Genomic DNA, 20,866 nt, shown 5'->3' with positions numbered 1-20,866 from the left:
ACACACAAACATGCAAAGTTAAAACTTTAGACTCATTTCTCATGTGTCAAGAGATAAGACACAGGAGAACCCAGGTATTGAAGTATAACTGTAATCTTAAAAGTGACTAAATTTCTTTGCTCTTCAGCTTTCTGGTTCATTCATTAGTTGATTAATTTCTGTATATTTTAAGAGAAAAGACTTAATGTTCCCTCTTGGTAAACCAGAGAATGCTGGTTATTTAGAAGTAATTGATAACTTTCGAGGGTACAGTCTCCATCATTTATTGTACCATAGTGTAGTCAACAGGGGATGACAGCTGTGTACCTAAGTTTGCAGTAACACTAGTGTGACAAGCATTTAGTGTTGTGATAAGGCAAAGACAGCTCATGGTAATGCTGGCCTGTTTTCCACTCTGACAGTATAAGTTGTGGCATCTTGGATTTTTACATTGGAATTGACCTTAGCTATCTATCTACCTTGCCCTCAGGAAGCTGAGGTTGATGGATTTAGTCCTCTTCATTACATGAACTTATATAGACATTACATAATGCTATGAGTTAAAAATAGCTAAATGTTTCCATTGAATTTAGCCTGGAGTAAATGGACGGCTTGGAACGTTTTTTATGACTCAGGCACTATTATAGTGTATCAATTCCTCTCCCCTTTTCATTTCCCCGTGGAAAGTAAAAGTTGAAGGATATGTGTGAAGTATGTGGATTGAACTAGAATTTGCTAGGAAAGTACTCTAGCACTTGAGCTATGCCCCATCCTGGATGAGCTTTTTAGGGAGAAAAAATTTGCAGCCTTCTGGGGGGGGGCTTTTATATATATATATATCATATGTGAGGAAAATAAAGGAAACTGGACAAGCAACAACTACAAGAAGAGCATGGGAGAAAAAGAGGCAAGACCTAAGTAAAATTGATGGTCCACTTGAGAAATTGCATTTGGGTCTGCCTCACTTTTTTTAAAGCTTTGTGTTCAATGTTGCTATATAGGCAAGACTCAAAGAGAACCTAGTCATAAATCATCTTAAGTGTGTACGTCAGTGATTGCATACAGTTTGGTGTGACTAGAAAGATCCTGTCAGATAAGATGACTACACAAATAATACTGTATCCTTTTTTATCTGGGCAGCCATCTTACTGTACAAGCAAGAAACAGTTTGACTCCCACAAAGGAGTAAATGACTTCTATTTTCCGATTCTTTTCACACAAAATAATCCATTTCTACTTACAGTGAGATAAACCAGCAAACCTTCCTTTGGTCTCTCATTGTAAGATGACTTGGTCTACCAAGTGTATTTAGCAATTAAATTCTTAAGTTGGTGTTAACCATTTTGATTTTCATTAGGCAATAAAGCGTCTCCATCAAATGTTCTGCGAGTGTCTGAGCTGACAAACAACTTGAAAACTGAGGTATGGCTGATAACTCAGTTCTGTGAACTATCAGTGCTTATGTGTCATTTCACTCGGTTTAAGTGTGCATGCGTACTTGCGTGTAGTATGTGGCATCTGTGAGCATTATACTCTCAGCTGTTTCTGTCATTGCCTTGTCTTGTGGAAGAGAAACCAAGCACCTCAAAAATAGTAAACAGTGCCATCCACAATTCTGCTTCCTTTAGCCAGAATCTAGAGGTCACCTTCAGTTTGCCCTATTCCTATATTTAACCCATTACCAAATCTTAGAAGATCCACAGCATGAAGCCATCTATTGCTAGTTCTGCAGCTTCCTCCTTCATCTTAGCTGCTGCTACAGTTGCCTCCCATTAGATTTCTACTTTTCCAGCCCTCCTCAGGTCTACAATAAGCCATGTGCTTTGTCTTTAAAAATAGAAATTAGGTCCTATTATTGCTGTGCTTCAAATTTCCCATGGCTTATCATTTAAAGTAAAATCTTCCTTGATTTTAGGATGGCCTGTGTTTTACACCATTTAGTCTCTTTGCCCTTTTTCCAGCTTCACTGCATAGCACTGTCAGCCTATATGTGGCAATGTGACGGTGAATAGAGACCCTTTCGTGGGTTAGGATCAATATAGAGGAAGCACAACTTTACAACGTAATGAAAAGGAGCAGTGGTCAGGCAGACAGGAGGCCTTACATGTCAGTAGAAATCTGTAAGCAGAGTCAACATTTACCAGAAAACACTGGAAGAAAGCATTGTAGGCAGAGAGGCAAGGCCATGTTTGTTTTGCTAAATTGGACTTCCACTTTGTGCCATGGAACCTTTCATGGCTGCCATATTAGACTGGTTTTTTCTTATTTTTGTTTTATTTTGTTGGTGAAAGCTGACAAGCCCATTTTCAGTTCGGTTGGTACAAAAGCAGATTTCTATATTTCAAAATACAGGAGTTTTCATTTGTTTTAATTCACTGGAAACTGGTCTTGCCTCCTTGTAAAAATCTCAGTTAACTTATTTTTTATGGTGCTTTGGATTTTTTTAGACATTTGTGCCTTCAGAGGAAGAAAAAAATCATGAAATGCCAGCAGTCTCAGAAAGCCCCTGTGAGGGCAAGCTGAGTGAAATAGGTAAGTTTTTATAGTAGTCGTGGTTTTTCCTCTGCATGTTTTTTACCTTTCATACTAGTGTAAAAATCAATACTGGTTGACAGTGAAACTGGTACACTTGATGAGTTCATTCACTTCTTACCTTTATCAGAAGAAATTCTTTGCTCTTTCATTTTTAACATATTTTTCTCATTGAAAAGCCTTTTTTATGTGAAGTAATTGTTTAAATCCGATTTCTCCAACAGTAGCAGAAACAAAGCTGTTTTGGAGCCAATGCTTTTTCCTAAAGTATTTCTACACACCCTATATCCAAAGACTTGGTCATTCCCAGAAGGCTGTTGTGCAGCATAAATACATACTTGACACCATTGGCTCTTGGTCTGAACTATGGCTTCTGCCCTAGTAACAGCAGTGAAGCTACTCTCAGCTCTAAGCTTACATAGCCTCTTCTTAGTCTGCACAATGTTCTCTTTACACTGAGGATTTTTTTTTAGGAGAGAATCTGAAATTCAGAAAGGATCATGGCAGCACTCTCAAACATTTTGATCTGAAGGCTGCTTTATATTGTGAAAGGTTAATGAAAATCTCAAAGAGCATTTGCTCTGTTGATTTTAAATTGATACTTTTCAGGTAAGAAATAAAATTAAGGATGTTATGAAATAATTCAATATAAGTAATTTACTGTTAGGGTTTTTTTTTTTTTGTAGAAAATAGCTGAATTTCCCAAAACAACAAAATTTAGTAAGAAAGGTGACATTTTATCTTTATTTGCAAATCTCTTCAAATCTAGTTTAAAAGAAGGCAGTTCATTTCTCTATTTGTTCACATTCTCTTTCTAACTGTTTGATTTACATGTTGATTTTTGTATGGACGTGTATGGTAAGGATTGAATCCTGGGTTTTACAAATACTAAGCAAGTATTCTTTCACTGATCTACGTCCCCAACCCTTGTGGTCAGATATGAATAAATTTTTCATTAATTGTGGATACATCTTTGATCTCTAAAAAACTATTATGTGTTCATAAGCTCATAAAGCAGTAATATCTTACTATTTACATGATGTTAGTTTGGCCCTTACTATTCCCTTGGTAGAAACCTGGGAAACTTACCCCCTTTGTGTGGTTGATGGAACTTGATCACAGTTTGAAAAGCATTTGGTTAAGAAAATAGAAATGAGGGCTGGGAAGGTGGCCCAGTGGTAGAGCGCTTGCCTTGCATGCCTGAGGCCCTGGGTTCGATTCCTCAGCACCACATAAGCAAAAAGTAAAAAGCTGGTAGTGGCACTGTGGCTCAAGTGGTAGAGTGCTAGCCTTGAGCTGAAGAGCTGAGGGACAGCACACAGGCCCAGAGTTCAGGTCCCACAACCGGACCCAAAAAAAAAAAGAAAAGAAAAGAAAATGGGAATGAGAATTGTGACTATAGTGGATTGTTTTCTTCTGAATCAGATGTAAGAAGAAAAATAGAATGGGGGGTGGAGGGTATAAGCTCACTGGTAGATTTTGGCATGCCATACACAATGCCCTGCATTCAATCATCAGTGCCCCAGACCAAAAAAAGAAGAAAGGATAAAAAGTAAAGTACTAGGGGCTTGAACTCTGGGCCTGGATACTATCCCTCAGCTCTTCACCCCAAGGCTGGCGCTCTACCACTGAGCTACAGTGCCACTTCTGGTTTTCTGATAGTTTATTGGAGATAAGAGTTTCATGGCCTTTCCTGCCCATGCTGACTTTGAACCAGGATTATAGGCTTGAGCCACCTGCACTCAGCAAACTAGGAACTTTTGAACCTTTACACATTTATGACGAGAACTCAGTGCCTGGCCACTGTCCTTGAGGATTTTTTGCTCAAGGCTAGCACTCTACCACTTGAGCCAAAACTCTACTTCCAGCTTTTTGATGGAAAACTGGAGATAGATTCTCACAGACTTTCCCTTTCCTGGGTGGTTTCAAACCACAATCCTCAGATCTCATCCTCCTGAGTAGCTAAGATTACAGGAATGGGCAACCAGTGCTCAGCTTCTTTATGTTTTTGAAATAACCGTGCAAGTCAGTGGAACAGTCAAGTTGACTTTATTGGCAAATAATAAAATACAAACAATTGCTTAGAGAGAATGTATCAGTCTGCAGAACTGAAAAATTCAAGCACAGAACCAGGATTGTCCTGACACCTCCACAGACACACCCAGTAGAAGCTCAGTTTCCTATCCACTTTATCCCACAGAGGTCATTGTCTTTCATTTGTGGCCTGGTGGAAAATAGTTTTGCACTATTTTTTCAGGCCAAAATCATGAGACATTCTCACTGAACTTAAGTTTGTGTGTCTGTCCTGACTAGTCTTGTGACCAGAGGTATGTAGCTTGTTGGTTAAGTCTAGTGCACTGTTCCTAGGACATGGTATCTCACATTACACACAGCTAGGGCTATGAGTAAGATGCCTTAAAGGCATCTATAATGTCTACTGCACTCACCTTGGCTCTTCTAAGGTTTTCCTTGCACAAAACATCACTTGCACAAAACATCAGGTACTTGTGAGGACCAGGGATATCAAGATGAAAATGACTCATGGAAGTATGTTGTCCACTGAGACGAGCATACAGAAGCTTAAGGCATGATGGAACTGGTGTTATTCAAAGTCCAAGAATAAAGTGCCTAAATCCCCATCTATAACCACTGTCTGGGGAGGTTATAGGGTCAATGATTTTAGATCCTCTTAGATAAAAGTCATCAGAAATGGCCTCTGTATACAGAAATACCAGCTAGTCCTGGAAGACCACAGTAAGTCATTCATGCTAAAGGTGATCAGTCTATGTAAAATGTGGACTGATATGGTTAAAATAGGTTTGGATGTTTCATAGTACAAATAATTAACATCACATTTGTTAATTGTCAAGAAAGTAACATTTTTGGATTCCATAGTCTTCTGTTCCCATGGTTATATTTCAGACTGCTTTACTATGTTTAGAAACAATTCAGTAAGAGATCTATTTATATAAAAGGAAGTTGTTTAAAAGAAAAATGTGTGTTCTGTCATTGTTGAGTAGAAACAGTAGACCTTGTACTTCAAGTTTCCAAAGAATATAAACAGACCGTAGCTGTTTGAGGGGATAGGATCTGACTTTTCATTTGATGGCATTGTTTTTTAATGAACCAGTGTTTTATTGCGGCTTAATCATTAACATTAAGGTCTACCTTTGTCTAAGCTTCAAATTATCAGAATAGTTAAATTACTGACTTAATGGTCCTCAGACATTTTTACAAAAATGCAGGAGAACACAGGCAACATCAGTTTCCATTGCTTGTCTGATAAAACAGAGCACATACTGTAGATCCCAATTGGTCACACTTTATTTTTTTAACAGCTGAGCTACAAGGGGAGTGTTCATCGGAAAAGGAGTTACTACATGTAAGTATCTGTAATTATTTTAATTTTGTTGGCATTGATTGCTTTGTTTGAGAGTGACTGAGTCCTGTGTAGTAGTATGCTCTCCACTAAAGATCAGCACGCTAACCAAAGCTTTAACTGGGCCTTTCCACATTCACTGATAGCCACTAGTGATGAACTCTGAACTTTGTGGGTTTGATCATAATAGAATTGAAATTGGGATTGTAATACCTTAAATTCTCCTGGCTCTGTAGACAAAATAATTTTCAGTTTGAGAAAGATCATTTTATGCTTTTTGGAAAGTTTGTTTAAAGATTCTGAAGTGTAATTGCCATAAATATGTATATTTCTCAGGTGTAGCTCTCAAAATCACTTTCATGGCTGAAAGAATGTTTCACTAATGTTTGGTTTTGTTCAGCCATAATGTGTTAATAGGTAACCTAATACATAGCAAGGTGGTAGGTATCTTGTAAAATGCTTTCAAATATCTCGCATTCCCCCAGAGGACTTGGAGAACTTTGCTTACTGTCAGGCCCTGAGAGATCATGGTGAGACTCGCTTGTGTAAGCTAGAAGCTCATACAAATTATGCTTATAAGGAAGAGCCCTTTTTGGCTTGGTTCAAGTTTGCACCCTGAGATTTACAGAGATTTTCAATGAGGTTGAAATGTACCAAACCAGCCAGCGTGTGTTACCTGCCACCTAATTTCCTGAATCCCAGCTGCCCTCTTGCCCTTAGCCAGGCACACCTTCCACATAGTCATGAAGTTCTGTATCATAGGATACATTGAGAGGTCCCTTTTCTCATTAGAGACAGAGAGGGGGAGACAGAGAGAGAGACATACATACAGAGATATAGAGATCACTACAGAGATAGATACAAAGATACAAGAGTTGCCAGACAACTAATCACATGACAAAATGTAGCTCATACCTGTAATATTAACTACTCAGGAGGCTGAGATCTGAGGATCATGATTTGAAGCCAGCCCAGGCAGGAAAGTCTATGAGACTCTTACTTCCAACTAACCACCAAAAAACTGGAAGTGCTCAAACTAGTAGAGCACTAGCCTTCAAAAAAGTTCAGAGATAGTGTCCAGGCCCTGAGTTCAAGCCCCATGACCAATAAACAAATACATATCAAACATACACATACATTCATATGTTCAGTTTTTAAATAAAAGGAAAAAATTATAGAGCTCTCTGAATGAGAAGAGATTCTGTAGAATTTTGAAATTTTCTATTCATTTCTTTTTTGTCAAAACCGTTGTAAAGACAGGAGAATAAACACTGAAGAATGAATTTGCTAAGTTGAAACTTTTTATAGGAACATGCTCTATGCTGTTGAGCTTCTGCGAAAATTAAAAAGAACATGTGCTCTAGTTCCTTCTGGCATTTGTACACATAACCAGGTTATATACATTCCTTTTTTTCCCTTTAACTTTTTGTGAGGAATACATAACCCTTTATATTGTATATTTAGGTTGAAAACTCAGACTCAGGAGTAAATGAAGAACATAGCAAAGCTTCTAACAAAGGAGGTAAGCTAATGAATGTCTTATAATCATGTAAATATTAACTCATTAGCATTCATTAAGTGCCATCTGTATGCCAGGCCCACAGATTTTCTCATGTAAATCATAAAATCCAGAGAATGTTAAATATCACATCACATCTAGGTAAGATGGGACTTGGAGAGGTCAGGTGAGTTGAAATTTCAAGACTATACATCTTGTTTTCCTCAAGTAGCTGCTAGAACTTTGCCAGCAACTTCAGAGTGAACTCAATTCATCGTGAGTATAAAATGCATAGTCTCTGGTCTGCAGCTAGACTTCTTTTGTCTAGAAATTCTGTGCTACATATATACCTGAACATATATTAACTTCTGACAAGTAGTCTCAATTTAGCAACAGATCAAGGACATACGTATGTGGGTCAGGCCTCATTAGCCATAGCTTATGCAGGCCACTCTGTAGACTAATAATTTTCTTCTTACCAAAAATATAGAATTTTGTTTGTTCCTACTCATTTTGTAGGTTCTCTATTTGTGTGTGTGTGTGTGTGTGTGTGTGTGTGTGTGTGTGTGTGTGTGTGTGTGTGTGTGTGTGTGTGTGTGTGTGTGGAATAGACCCATTTATATGGGGGGAGATTGTGTGCAGGGTAATAGGGCTTGAACTTAGCACTTTGCACTCTTGCGTGGCTTTTTTGTTCAAAACTGACACTACCACTTCTGGCTTTTTGCTGGTTAATTGGAGATAGTTTTGTAGACCTTCCTGCCTAGACTGGCTTCAAACTGTGATCCTCATATCTGAGTCTCCTGAATAGCTAGCATTAGAGGCATGAGCATCCAACATCTAGCTCAAACACATCTTTGCTATGCTGGGGATTGAGCCCAGGACTTTGTTAATGCAGTTGTAGTTTGTGTGTTTGTGCTTGCACACACGTGTGTGTGTTCTGGCATCAGGGTTTGAACTCTAGGACTCACACTTGTCAGTACCTTTGCTCAGCTGGCACCCCATCACTTAAGCCACACCTTCAGACGACTTGTTGTTGGTTGTTATGGAAGTGTAGTCTCTCAGATTCTTCTCCCTGGGCTAGCCTGGGACTACAGTCCTCTAGATCCATTTGCTAAGATTACAGTTGTGAACCAGCAGTACTTGACTTCACAATCTTATTGTGTAACATGTTGTATCATATTTCAAACAAAAGCAAACTGATAATAATGATAAATATTCATATACCTGTTACCTAGTATTGTTATATCTTCAAATTTAACATGTTCTTATACTTAAAATTGCCACAGATACCTTCGCTGTCCCTTCCTAGTCACAGTCTTCTTTCCTTGTTGTACCCATCCAGAGGGGACCACTATTCCGCATTGAGCAGACGTTTCTGGTTTCATGAGCAACATTGAGCATAGATGTCCTAGGTCAGGTGAATGAGGTTGTTCTATATATTACTTACTTTACCTTATTTGCTCCCTTATAAATATGTTCTGAGATTTTATCCTATTGATTAGTCTGTTCTAGCTACGTTATTATTTTAATTACTGTTTCCATTATGTGAATACAACCTTTTTCTTTTTTTGCTGCTTCTGTTGGTGGACATTTAGGGTTTTCTGTAACTTTTACAAAAAGTGCTCTTTGCATGCCCTTGGAGCTGCTTTCTAGAACATATGATTGTTGCTGCATCTCTAATGTGGAGTAGTTGAGTTATAGGCACTCTTTCAGTATCTTAGAGTGCCCAGTTGTCTTAAGGTGGTACTTGCTCATCTGATGACTGGTACAGTATTTTGTTGTTTTCCTGAGATTCTTAGTACCATTTAGGGAACACTTGGACATCTGCTGTATAAAATCCAGTGCTGTGGCCCTGGAAATGTTACTTCCAGGACCCTGTTTACTTATATCTAAAAATGGGAGAAAATGAAACTTAACCTGACAATACTGTTAGGGTATCCCATCAAAAGTCTTTTGTGGTCTGTCTGTTGCATACCTCTTATATCACTGCTGCTCAAGATAGTTTCTTGCTGCCCTCCATCAACACATACACCTAAAATGAGAACCAGATTAAAAAATATTGAATACTTTTTTTTTGCTGTATTTACTATGCAGAGATATACAGTGGTAGAAAAGACACCGCAGAAACTGTAAGAGATCACAGTGTTGAAACAAATCCTAAAGAGGTAAGTTTTCATAATAAACTCAAGCATTTCATGTATTATGTGTTGTGTTCTTGTCTGTATTCCCTGAAAAGCATTAGGAAGCCTGTAATAAGTTGAGTGGATTATCAGGAGTTCTGTATATCATGTGTATCTGCATATGCAGTTATAATGTTGACACAATTTAGCAGACCTCAGGATTTGGGGAGAAATATCTATGTTATACAGTCAGAATATCAGAATCTTTTTTCTTTTTTTTTTCTCTTTTGTCAGTTGTGGGGCCTGAACTCTGGGCATGGGCGCTGTCCCTCAGCTGTTCAGCTCAAGGCTAGTGCTCTACCACTTGAGCCATAGTACCTTCTCTGGCCTTTTCTGCTTATGTGGTGCTGAGGAATCGAACTCAGGGCCTCATGTATGCGAGGCAAACACTCTACAACTGAGCCACCTTCCCAGTCCCGGAATATTTCTTTATGTGTTATTTTTCATCTACCTTAGGAGCACATGTTTAATGGCCCCCTAACAGTAGAAAAATACTAATAAATTATGAAATTCCATTGATGTAGAATAGTGCTAGACTTCAGAGATGATGAGATGAAAATTTTTCTGTAGTTTGTGTTTTAGAATTATTGAAATAGGCTATGTAACCAGAATCAGATTTTGATATTTTATATAGATATACATCCAAATCTAAAATAAGAGTCAAGTTTAGAGTTAGTCCAGAACTGTTACTAATCAAGTCTATATTATATTTTTTAATTTATGTATCAACCTACTCCAAAGTGTAGAAGCTATTATTTGTGTGCCACCACTGAAGTTGATTTGGCCCAGATTCTGTTGGTTTTTATTATAGTCATTCTTAATTCCAGGTTGAAGAGGAAGAAAGGCATCTGCCAAAAAGAAAAAGAAAGAAGCCTTGCCCCTCCTCAGAAGACGAACTGGGTATTTAGAATATATTTTTTAGACATCTTTAAAAACTCTGTTACATTTATATCCAGAAGAGTGGGCCAGCAAAAGAATTCTTGATGGGCTGGGAAGGTGGCTCAGTGGTAGAGTGCTTGCTTTGCATGCATGAGGCCCTGGGTTCAATTCCTCACCACCACATACACAGAAAAAGCCGGTAATGGTGCTATGGCTCAAGTGGTAGAGCACTAGCCTTGAGCTGAAGAGCTGAGGGACAGTGCCCAGGCCCTACAACAAACAAACAAACAAAAAAAGAATTCTTGAGGGAAGTAACTATCTTCTTCACAGCTCATGAGGCTAATCTAATATGGATTGACACCATTAGGGTCTGTGGGCCTGTGGCAAGTGCTGCTGAGCCCTGTGCTTTGAACCATGACCATGTGCCCTGCAGAGCAAGTGAAGCACTTACAGCCAAAGCATATGTGGTTGCCCCCGCCCTCGGTGCTGCTGGCCTGCAACAGTGCCATCCAACAGAACTCTCCGAGGGACAGAAATGTTCCATGGGTGCCTTATCCATACAGTGTGGCTGAAGAGACTCGGATGTGATTGCTGTGAATGAAAAACTGAATTTTTAATTGTTGTTTCGTTCATTTTAATAGCCACTGGTTGCGAGTGACTCCTTGTGTTAGACAATGCAGAGATCTTCTCTTTTAATACCTCACAAAATAGAAATGAATAAAGGTTTTACTTAGTAAATATATAGAGAACAGTAGAGAAATGCTTTTCCCTTTTTAGTTGAGACATTATTGTGATATTATGATATTATTTTGTAGCAATTTATTGAGTTCGTATCAGATTCAGGTACAATACATAGAATAAAGTATCACTCCCATTCTATCCTTAAACTAATTCTGTGAGTTAGGGATGGTAGGGATTAAATAAATTAATTAAGCCAGGTGCCAGTAACTCACACCTGTAATCCTAGCTTTGATCTGAGGCTTTGATCTGAGGACTGACTTTCGAAGCCAGCCCACCCAAGCAGGAAAGTCCATTAGACTTATCACTAATGAAATACCAAAAAAGCTGCAAGTAGAGCTGTTGCTCAAGTAATAGAGCCACAAGTCTTGAGCAAAAAAGCTCAGGGACAGGCCCAGACCCTGAGTTCAAGCCCCAAGACGGGCACAAAATAAATAAAAAGGAATTAAGTCCCTGACAGGCTATGTCTACCTAGTACCAAGCAAATCTGATTGCATAGCCCATGGTCTTGATCACTAAGCTATGCCCCTAAGTGGTAACTCATTCAGGAAATTGGAAGAAAATATCTCTGGAAAATACTAAGCCCTTTCCATAAAACAGTATTTTTTTGGTGAGAATTTGGAGATTTTTTGTTTATTTGTTTAATGTTCTTTTACTTTGCCAGGGCCAAAAATTAGTTTTCAGTGCTCAAATCATATGACATTTTAGATAAATTTATAATAACTTTTAGCTTTACTGAATCACAAACCTAAGAAAAAGAAGTCTCAAACTGCTTGAAAATAAAACTGCAAGTTTCACTTTTCATTTAGCTTTCCTTCTTTTGTGATTCTGTCCAAACTGATTTCCAGATGATAGTCCCCGTGTCCTGGATTCCGGAATGGAAACAGCACTGAGCCAGTGTTCCACGACTGAGCCACGAGATACAAAGGTATTTTTTCCTGCATAGTAATTTTAAGTTTGTGGGGTAATCTGATTATATCACTGGGAATACTTAGAATTTTTTTATTCTAATAGTCTTCTTACCTTGCTTTTATAGTCTCACTTGCAGCAGTGATGGTTACTTTTAATAAAAGAAAGAAAACTGTTTTTCAATTAACTACTCTAAAAAACAGCTAGGAAATTGTTGAGGTGAGCTTTGAGGAGGGTGAATGGAGTCAAAGTTAAGTTCAAGAAAAAATCTTGTTTTGTTTACCTTGTCTATAGGAAGAGAGCTCCGGAGATCTGGAGGAGTTGCCTAAAATAAGTTCCAAGACGAACAGCAGCGCTACACAGGCCGAAGAAAAAGGTGAGGGAAAGCCTGGGGTGTGAGCGCCAGCCCCTCTCGCTGAGCTCACCAGCTGCAGCATTTGCCTTGATTTCCCTGTGTCCGCGATTACATTCATATACTTTGGAATGACCTATTCATTTGGATCATGTTCTTCTAAAAGTATGCTGCTTCTTGGTTTAGGTGAACTCAGGCTTAGGGGTTTTGATGAGGGGGAAGTGTAAATGGAGCGAGCGTGGCCACCGTCAGGCGGTCCCTCTGATAAGCCCCTGGGCCAGGTGGAGGCTGGCCATGGCCACTAATGCTACAGCCCGCTCTGCCTTTTCTGCAGATGAATTTAGCAGCAGTGAAGCCACTGGTGACAGGACGGAGCAGAATGAAGATGACGGCGTCAAATCACAGGAAGTGAGAACGGTCTTTCATACTTACTCAAGTGTCGAATGCTTACCCAGTGTGTTAAATACCATTACTGTACATACTTTTGGGAGAGCTTTTTGTTTTTTTAGTGCAGGGGGACACTATTTTGTGCAGTATATTTTATCACTGTCATTATGATGAATTTTGTTCCCTTTGTCTTGGTTTCATCAAAACATTTGTATGTGACCTACATGCAGTATGGTTATATAGGGTCGGTGTACCTCTGTATACCAGGGCCATGTCAGCTTGACACTGTCTGGCCAGATAGCAGGCCAGGGCAGCAGCAGGAGGCTGCCTGAACTCTGGAGTCCAGCAGAAGGAAACACAAGCAGCGAGCAGCAGCAGAGAGGACCTAAGTTTCATGAGGCAAGGAAGTTCCTGGGCTCCTGGGAGGCTGCAACTGCAGACAGACCCTTCCGCCCTGCCCAGTCAGACAGAGTCTATGGGGTTTGTCTATTGGGCAGAGAATGCCAGTGGCCTGAGACAGCCCCTTAAATCAGGGACATATGCCTGAATATCAGCCAAGCTTCTAGTAACCATTGCTCCGATTGCCAGAATTTTAATGGCTCTTTTTGGGTTTCCTTATCCATTTGAGAAAGCCAGTAGATAAGAAAATATTTGGCCACGAGTGTACTGAATGAAATCCTAGGCATCCTGGGGCACACACAGTCCTTTGAGAAGGATGAGGCCGCAGGTCATACTTATTCCTTATTCCCATGGCCTCCTTGTTCATCTGCTGTGATCAGGTGAGGGGATTGTAGAGAGAGAGAGAGAGACCGCCTGCACAGTAGCATCCTTGCCTAAGTGACAAAGCTGGGATTTGAGCCCTCTTAGAATGGAACTGTCAATCTCTTTTTGAAGAAATAAACTATTACTAGAATAGAAAATACAACTATTCTTTCCTTGCTGGACTTTTTCCTCCCATTTCTCCCTTAGGAAGATCAGCCGGTAATTATTAAAAGAAAAAGAGGACGACCTCGTAAATACCCTATAGAAGCAACATTAAAATCGAGTAGGTATTTTGTACATCTTCAATTCACACACAGATTTTCACTCTTGATTTTCTAAGTTTTGCTTATGTTTTGTTTTATTTTGTTTTTTAAATAGAAGACGACACCAAAACAGATACTGGCATTGTCACTGTAAGTAATTGCAAGGATAAGAAATGAACCTTTCAAATACTTGCTCTTGACATGTAAATGGTATGCTCCAATATCTAGTATTTTAAACTACTTCATTTTTTAAATACTTAGAAAGCTTTGAAAGACTTTCTTAAAATCTGGATAGCCATTCACATAGTATTTTAATTATTGATGCCTTTATGTAAGCAGAATTATATTAATTGTTCTTTTCTACTCCCACTGGAGATTAATCATGTAGATTTATTTAGGAAGTTAGATTCTTATAGTCATCCTTGTTAATAGAAATTCTATACAATTTTGAGGTAGTATCTTTTTGAGAGACACATCTGAGGTGTCTGTCTTAACTACTCTTTATTTTTTGGCGGGGTCTGGTTGTCGGGTCTGATCTCTGGGCCTGGGCGCTGTCCCTCAGCTCTTCAGCTCAAAGCTAGCGCTCTACCACTTGAGCCACAGCACCACTTCTGGCTTTTTTCTTTTTGCTTATGAGGTGCTGAGGAATCGAACCCAGGGCCTCAGGTATGCAAGGCAAGCACTCTACCACTGAGCCACCTTCCCAGCCCCTTAACTACTCTCTTTGACTACTACTCTCACAGCTTTTAGTACAAAAGAATCATCCGTGATACTTTTATCTTTCTGACACTATTTACCTTTGACCCTGAAGTGTGCCCCCAGTGAAGTCACTGGGTCAAGCTTCATTGCATGGTGGCATGATAAGGAGGACAGCTATGCGCACGGACCTAACGAAAGCGCATGGGTTCAAACCTCACCTTTGCCACTTATTCCCAGTCATCTGACCCTCTGGTTCAGATTCCCTGCCCGCAAAGTAGTATTTCTCTTATAGTATACTTGCAAGACAGCAATTACGAAATGGTTCACTGGTTGCAGGGCCTGGTAAACACCTTGGCCCTGAGGTGTTACCTCTACTACTCTTCCTCTAATGTCACAGCACGGTGGCTGAGGTTTGGGGCACTGTGCTAGGCGTATTTGACCAGCTGTAGAAAATAGGTGCCAATATCCTGTCTGCATAATGAATGTCAGTCTTAAACCATCTTTACGTGTTAATGATAAACTCCTAAATTCAATCTTTTATTTTTTAAAACTTAGGTAGAACAGTCTCCACCAAGCAGCAAGTTGAAAGTAACACAAACAGGTATGTACCTACAGTATTTTGCTCTATGTAACAGTAAGGAGTCTGGTGTATTTTCAGCCCATACACACAAAAAAATGTCAAAGTGGTTTCATTTGTAAGCTCTCGGGGGTGCTGGCTATTAGGGAAGATTTTAGACTTCCTGTTTGTCAGGGACTTGAGTGGTCCTGTTAACCGTTATATATGAACATACATGAATATATTTATCTTCTTCTTCTGTGAGCTGAGCATTTCTTCGTTGAAGAAGTCTGTACAACCTTCAGAGAGGAAAGTAAAGGAAGTGGGAGGCAAAATAATGAAGGCATTACTACATCCATGGACATCACTGCACCTCACTATCCAAATCATAATTGGCTGGATTTGTTTAGGCAACAAATCCTTTTTTAGCCTGGAAATGAACAGTGTTATCACAAGACAGAAATACACTGCTCTGAGAGTAGTAATACTTTTGTTTTTTTGTTTGTTTTGTTTTTATGGTCCTGGGGCCTGAACTCAGGGCCTGGGTGCTATGCCTCAGCTCTTCAGCTCAAGGCTAGCACTCTACCTACTTGAGCCACAGGGCCACTTCTGGCTTTCTCTGCTTATGTGGTGCTAAGGAATTGAACCCAGGGCTTCATGCATGCAAGGCAAGCACTCTACCACTGAGCCACCTTCCCAGCCCAGGAGTAATACTTTTTAAAGTTGCCTATGTACCTTAACAGAACCTAGAACTGAAAAGATTACATTTTATCTTCAGTCCAAGGAGAAAATATACTCCAAAATCTTGAGAATGATTACCTCAAAGTGAGAAGAGAATGGGAGCATTCTTTATCTATGACAGACACTTTCCAGATTTGGGGTTTTGGTTTTGTTGTGCTTTGTCCTCTCAGTCTATTTAAAGCCTGTTCTCAGTTGTTCCCACATTTAACTATGTGAGAGCTTTTGGTTATACTTTAGTGTTTTTGTCTCATGGTGTTTGCTAAAAATGAGAGGGAGGATTCAGAGTCTGGTTGGTTTTCTGTTTGCTTTTTGGTTTTTTTGTATTTTTTTAGGGGATTATTTGTTTGTTTGTTTTTTGCCTGTCTTAGGGATTGAACTCGGCCTCAGATACTGTCTCCTAGCTTTTTTGCTCAAGGCTATTACTCTACCACTTGAGCCACAACCCCACTTTTGGCTTTTTTGGTGGTTAATTGGAGATTCTCAGACTTTTCTACCCAGGGTGGCTTCAAACTGTGATCCTCAGATCTCAGCCTCCTGAATAGTTAACAATATTGACCTGAGGCACTGGCGCCCAGCTGAATCTGATTGTGTTTTAATTCACTATTACCTATAATGTTATAATATGTTAAATCCAAATAGCAAAAAACCTTCACCTCTTGAGTATCCTTTAAAGACAATAATTTAAGCTCTGTGATCATGTTGTGGAGTTGTAATTTAGTAGTAATTTTCTGTGTCTGGGTAACAGTGACCATTTAAAACTGGACTTCTCTGTTGACTTTTTTTTTTTTTGGTCCAATCGTGGGCCTGAACTCGGGCCTGGGCGCTGTCCCTCAGCTCTTCAGCTCAAGGCTAGCGCTCTACCACTTGAGCCACAGCGCCACTTCCGGCTTTTTTCTTTTTGCTTATGTGGTGCTGAGGAATCGAACTCAGGGCCTCAGGCATGCAAGGCAAGCGCTCTACCACTGAGCCACCTTCCCAGCCCTTCTCTGTTGACTTTATGTATTAATTTGCCAATCTCAGTTTATTGAACGTGCAGAAAAGGGAGCTACTTAAGCGATGAGTTTTATGTATCTTAACAAACAAGCACATGATTTTAGCTTCCAATAATAGACTAACTAGTCTTTAGTGTTTTGTTTTTTTTAAAACCATTTTCAGGAAGTTCTAGTATCTACTTAAAACAAATGTATAGGGCTGGGAAGGTGGCTCAGTGGTAGAGCACTTGCCTTGCATGCTCAAGGTCCTGGGTTTGATTCCTCAGCACCACATAAGCAAAAAGAAAAAAGCCAGAAGTGGCGCTGTGGCTCAAGTGGTAGAGCACTAGCCTTGAGCTGAAGAGCTGAGGGACAGTGCCCAGGCCCAGAGTTCAGGCCCCACGACTGGACCAAAAAAAAAAAACAAATATATAAAGCCTAGGCACCCATAAACCACATGAACAGGATTACGATAGGTACTAGTTCAGTTGCCCTTATCTAAGTCATTTGAAGTCAAAACAATTCCAACTATCACTCTACTCGTTAGTTCTATGACTCTGAACAAATTACTGAAGAGTTATTCAAACAGTAAGCGGGGATTACGATATTTATAGAGCTACATTAGATTTAAGAGCAGTGTAGGTCAAGCATCCTTAATGTGAAATCTGAAATGCTTCAAAATCCAATGCCAACATATGAGTGGTACCCTAGTAGGCAATTCTATGCCCGGCCTTATGTGATGGTTCCCAGTCAGAACACATTGTGCACAAAATTACCTTTAGGCTCTGTGTATGTGTAAGATGTATATGACATATGTAAGTGAATTCCCTGTTCTACCCCCAAGATACCTCATTATGTTTATGCAAATGTACCAAAATCTGAAGCCCTTGTAGTTCCAAGTATATTGGATAAGAAATCTACAACCCATATGTCATCTCAGCCTGTAGTTTCTGATGATCTTAGGTATCTTACATACACGTTTCCTTCATTTGTGGTTGCATTTGAGCTGAGAAAGTCCATAAAGATTGTTGAGCCTAACTCCTTATCTTATAGGTGAACCCCAGCAATCAGAGCATTTAAATGACCTGCCCTGATCACACAGACTTCTTGTTGCAAATCAGAAATGAAATCTATGGTTTCCTAACTTATAGCAACCTTTAGTTACCTAGTAAAAAGAAATGGTAAATTGTGTGACTGTGTATCACTGGTATATTACATGTAACAAATCACACTCATTGTTGAAATACAATAGTAATAAACAATTAATGTATAAATTTCCTTTTTTTTAAAGATGAGTCCAATAAAGAAACAGCCAACTCACAAGAAAGGAGTATAAGCAATGTAAGTGCTAATTTCTTACCAAGATATCTTGTTTAGAAATTAACTTAGTGCTCAAGAAACCAACTTTTCCAAATGAATTTCATTGTTTCAAGGATGACAATGAAGAAAGACCAGTAGCCACTGTGCGTCGGAGAGGAAGGAAGCCCAAGCGCTCCCTCACACTGTCAGATGACACCGGTATGACTCTAGCACATTCTTTATTACAAAGCTTTATGATATATTTCAGGAAAAAAAATTCACCTCTTGTTCACATTGTTCTTTGGATAAAGAGAAATCCAGCATTGCTATTATGTAAATCTGTGTGAAATGGCTCTAATCCTGTGTCAGAAATGGTACATCCCAGATGCTTTCTCCAAGTGCATGTGAACCTTTCAAAAATGCTGGCTGTGAACTGCATAAGTAAACGATCCCAAATGTGTTTGAGATTAAGTTAAACAGTTGTGAATTGCAAGTGCTGAAATAAAAGGAAGTGGAAAACCACTTCTTCTACCTGCAGGCCCTCCTAGCCTCAGTTCTACACTCGAGGCCTCTCATTTGGAAGTGTCTGGGAATTGCATGAGCCAGGTGTTACCCTTCTATCTTCACAGACTCCTCAGAGCCAGAGAGAAAACGCCAGAAATCAGTTTCTGAAGCAACTGAGGACAAAAAAGATCAAGAGTCTGATGAGGAAGAAGAGGAGGAGGAAGATGATGAGCCCTCTGGTGCCACCACCAGATCCACCACCAGGTCTGAGGCACAGAGGTAATGGGGACAGCCCAGAACTGCTGTCATTAACAGCTCCAGGTTCCTGGGCATCACCTTGAACCCTGTCACACCTGCTCTAGTGGAGCTGCTGCTGGTAGTTTATCTTCAGCAGAGTTCTATGCTCTCAGACTTGGCCAGTCTGCATCTCCTTGTGGAGCCCCTTGCCTGTCTTAAACTCTTTGGAGGATCTTGTCTGGAGTCGCTGCTAAGTTTAGACGCTTGTTTGCATCAGTGCGTCCACAATTTTTCTTAAGCATCGGCAGTGGCTCAGACGCTGCTGAGCATGAGCATGCTCACCATGAGTGAGCGTGGAGACACAGAAAACACAGGCCTTACACTCAGAACTTAGCCCTGGGAGCAGGGAAATTAGGCATGGCTCTGATACCACATGCGTTGGCCCTAGGAAACTGTCTGGATCTGAGTACTTTTTCATATGTAAATGGTAGTTCCACATTATAGCCAGAAGCCTCTAGAAGAGAGAGAGGAGGGGGAAAAGTACCATGGTCAATTCAGTTTGGGCAAACTAGTGAATTTTTTTTCCCCTCTCAATTCTGTTATACATTATATTATGTCTGTGTTCTTTTTTTTTTTTTGGTTCGGTCGTGGGGCCTGAACTCTGGGCCTGGGCACTGTCCCTCAGCTCTTCAGCTCAAGGCTAGTGCTCTACCACTTGAGCCACAGCGCCACTTCTGGCTTTTTTCTTTTTGCTTATGTGGTGCTGAGGAATCGAACCCAGGGCCTCAGGCATGCAAGGCAAGCACTCTACCACTGAGCCACCTTCCCAGCCCCTATTTCTGTGTTCTTGAGGGGACATGTGTGTGGGTAGTTGATGTTTGGGGTACACAGGTAGAGTGAGGGGCCAGAGGAGGAAACGAGTCGGCAGGGCTGGAGGCCAAGCACAGGGCAGGCCTCAGTGCTTCTCCAGGGCCCTGTGCTCCTCTCTCAGCTCCTTGTCCTGTGTTGGGATGCTCTCCTAGCGGTCAAGTTAAAAACGATTGAACTGTTTGGAGAACTACTAAATTATTTGAAGCAGCTGCTTTTAACTTGTCCCATTGCCTTGGCTTTCATTTCATGCAGATCAAAGATGCAGCTCTCGCCTTCTACCAAGCGCAAAAGAGAAGCCAGCCCTCCTGGGGCCCGAACGAGGGGTCAGCAGAGGGTGGAGGAAGCTCCTGGGAAGAAGGTGAAACGATAATGCCTCCTCAGGAGGACAGCGCGCTGAGAAGGAGGGAGGGAGGGAGAGCCTCGGGAATCGAGAAGGAGGGAGGGAGGGAGAGCCTCGGGAATCGGGGCTTTAAAAAAAAAAAAAAAAAAGCTCAAGAAAAGGATGTGCATGTGCTCTAAGTTCCTAGGTGCAAGCTTTTTCTTGTTGTGTTTTAAACAGCTTTATAAACTATTGTTCATAGAAGATACTATGTACATTCACTTCAGATAAAGGAAAGTAAGTTTACTTTGTATCTGAATTCAACAAAGTAGTTGTATATTTGAACATGCAAAATTGGGATTTCCTTCCCCCCCGCCCGCCCCCATGCAGCCCTTCCAGCCCTGAGACTCCAGGCTGCTTCCTGGAGGTCTGTGTACAGTATATAAACATGTAAAAATAGGTTGTATTTTACTCTATGTATGATGCTAATCAATGAACACTTTATTTATTTTACAGAGAAATCTTATCTGTGAACTTTACTATATATCTGTTTATTTTATTTTATTATTTTTTTTAATGAAAAAGGGTTTTAAATGCTATGCAGTCATTAGTAAATAATTTTTTTTAGAACCTCTGCCTGCCCTGTAACTCGCTGAATATGACCTGGCAGGAAACTCTACAGAAACTTGCGCATGTATCCAAGTCGAGTAGTTGTAGCTAAAGAAAGGGTCACCATTACTTTGTGTTCACAGTCGTGACTTTTTTAAGAATGTAGCTTGTTATTAGCTTATACTTGCATCTGTGACTTTACC

The 20,866-nt window shown here is 40.1% G+C and overlaps 1 protein-coding gene across 1 annotated transcript in view; it reads left to right on the top strand.

Moving 5' to 3' along the window:
- The window catches only part of Bod1l1 (biorientation of chromosomes in cell division 1 like 1), a 43,678-nt gene extending 23,506 nt beyond the window's left edge, over nt 1-20,172 (top strand). Inside the window, exons 11-26 of the mRNA XM_042674722.1 lie at nt 1,337-1,401; nt 2,427-2,511; nt 5,850-5,893; nt 7,355-7,412; nt 9,483-9,553; nt 10,396-10,468; nt 12,034-12,113; nt 12,389-12,470; nt 12,781-12,854; nt 13,803-13,878; nt 13,974-14,008; nt 15,113-15,158; nt 18,117-18,166; nt 18,259-18,343; nt 18,754-18,907; nt 19,988-20,172. Of these exons, the coding sequence (XP_042530656.1) occupies nt 1,337-1,401; nt 2,427-2,511; nt 5,850-5,893; nt 7,355-7,412; nt 9,483-9,553; nt 10,396-10,468; nt 12,034-12,113; nt 12,389-12,470; nt 12,781-12,854; nt 13,803-13,878; nt 13,974-14,008; nt 15,113-15,158; nt 18,117-18,166; nt 18,259-18,343; nt 18,754-18,907; nt 19,988-20,105 (1,196 nt within the window). The 3' untranslated portion in view covers nt 20,106-20,172. The remainder of the gene's footprint in view (nt 1-1,336; nt 1,402-2,426; nt 2,512-5,849; nt 5,894-7,354; nt 7,413-9,482; nt 9,554-10,395; nt 10,469-12,033; nt 12,114-12,388; nt 12,471-12,780; nt 12,855-13,802; nt 13,879-13,973; nt 14,009-15,112; nt 15,159-18,116; nt 18,167-18,258; nt 18,344-18,753; nt 18,908-19,987) is intronic.
- Nucleotides 20,173-20,866: the final 694 nt, after the last annotated feature.

Source organism: Dipodomys spectabilis, unplaced genomic scaffold, assembly GCF_019054845.1.
Source record: "Dipodomys spectabilis isolate Male_0828 unplaced genomic scaffold, ASM1905484v1 ptg000021l, whole genome shotgun sequence".
In the NCBI taxonomy this organism is placed as follows: domain Eukaryota; kingdom Metazoa; phylum Chordata; class Mammalia; order Rodentia; family Heteromyidae; genus Dipodomys; species Dipodomys spectabilis.
The sequence above is the reverse complement of the archived record's forward strand: the minus strand, read 5'-3'. Positions and strand labels throughout refer to the sequence as shown.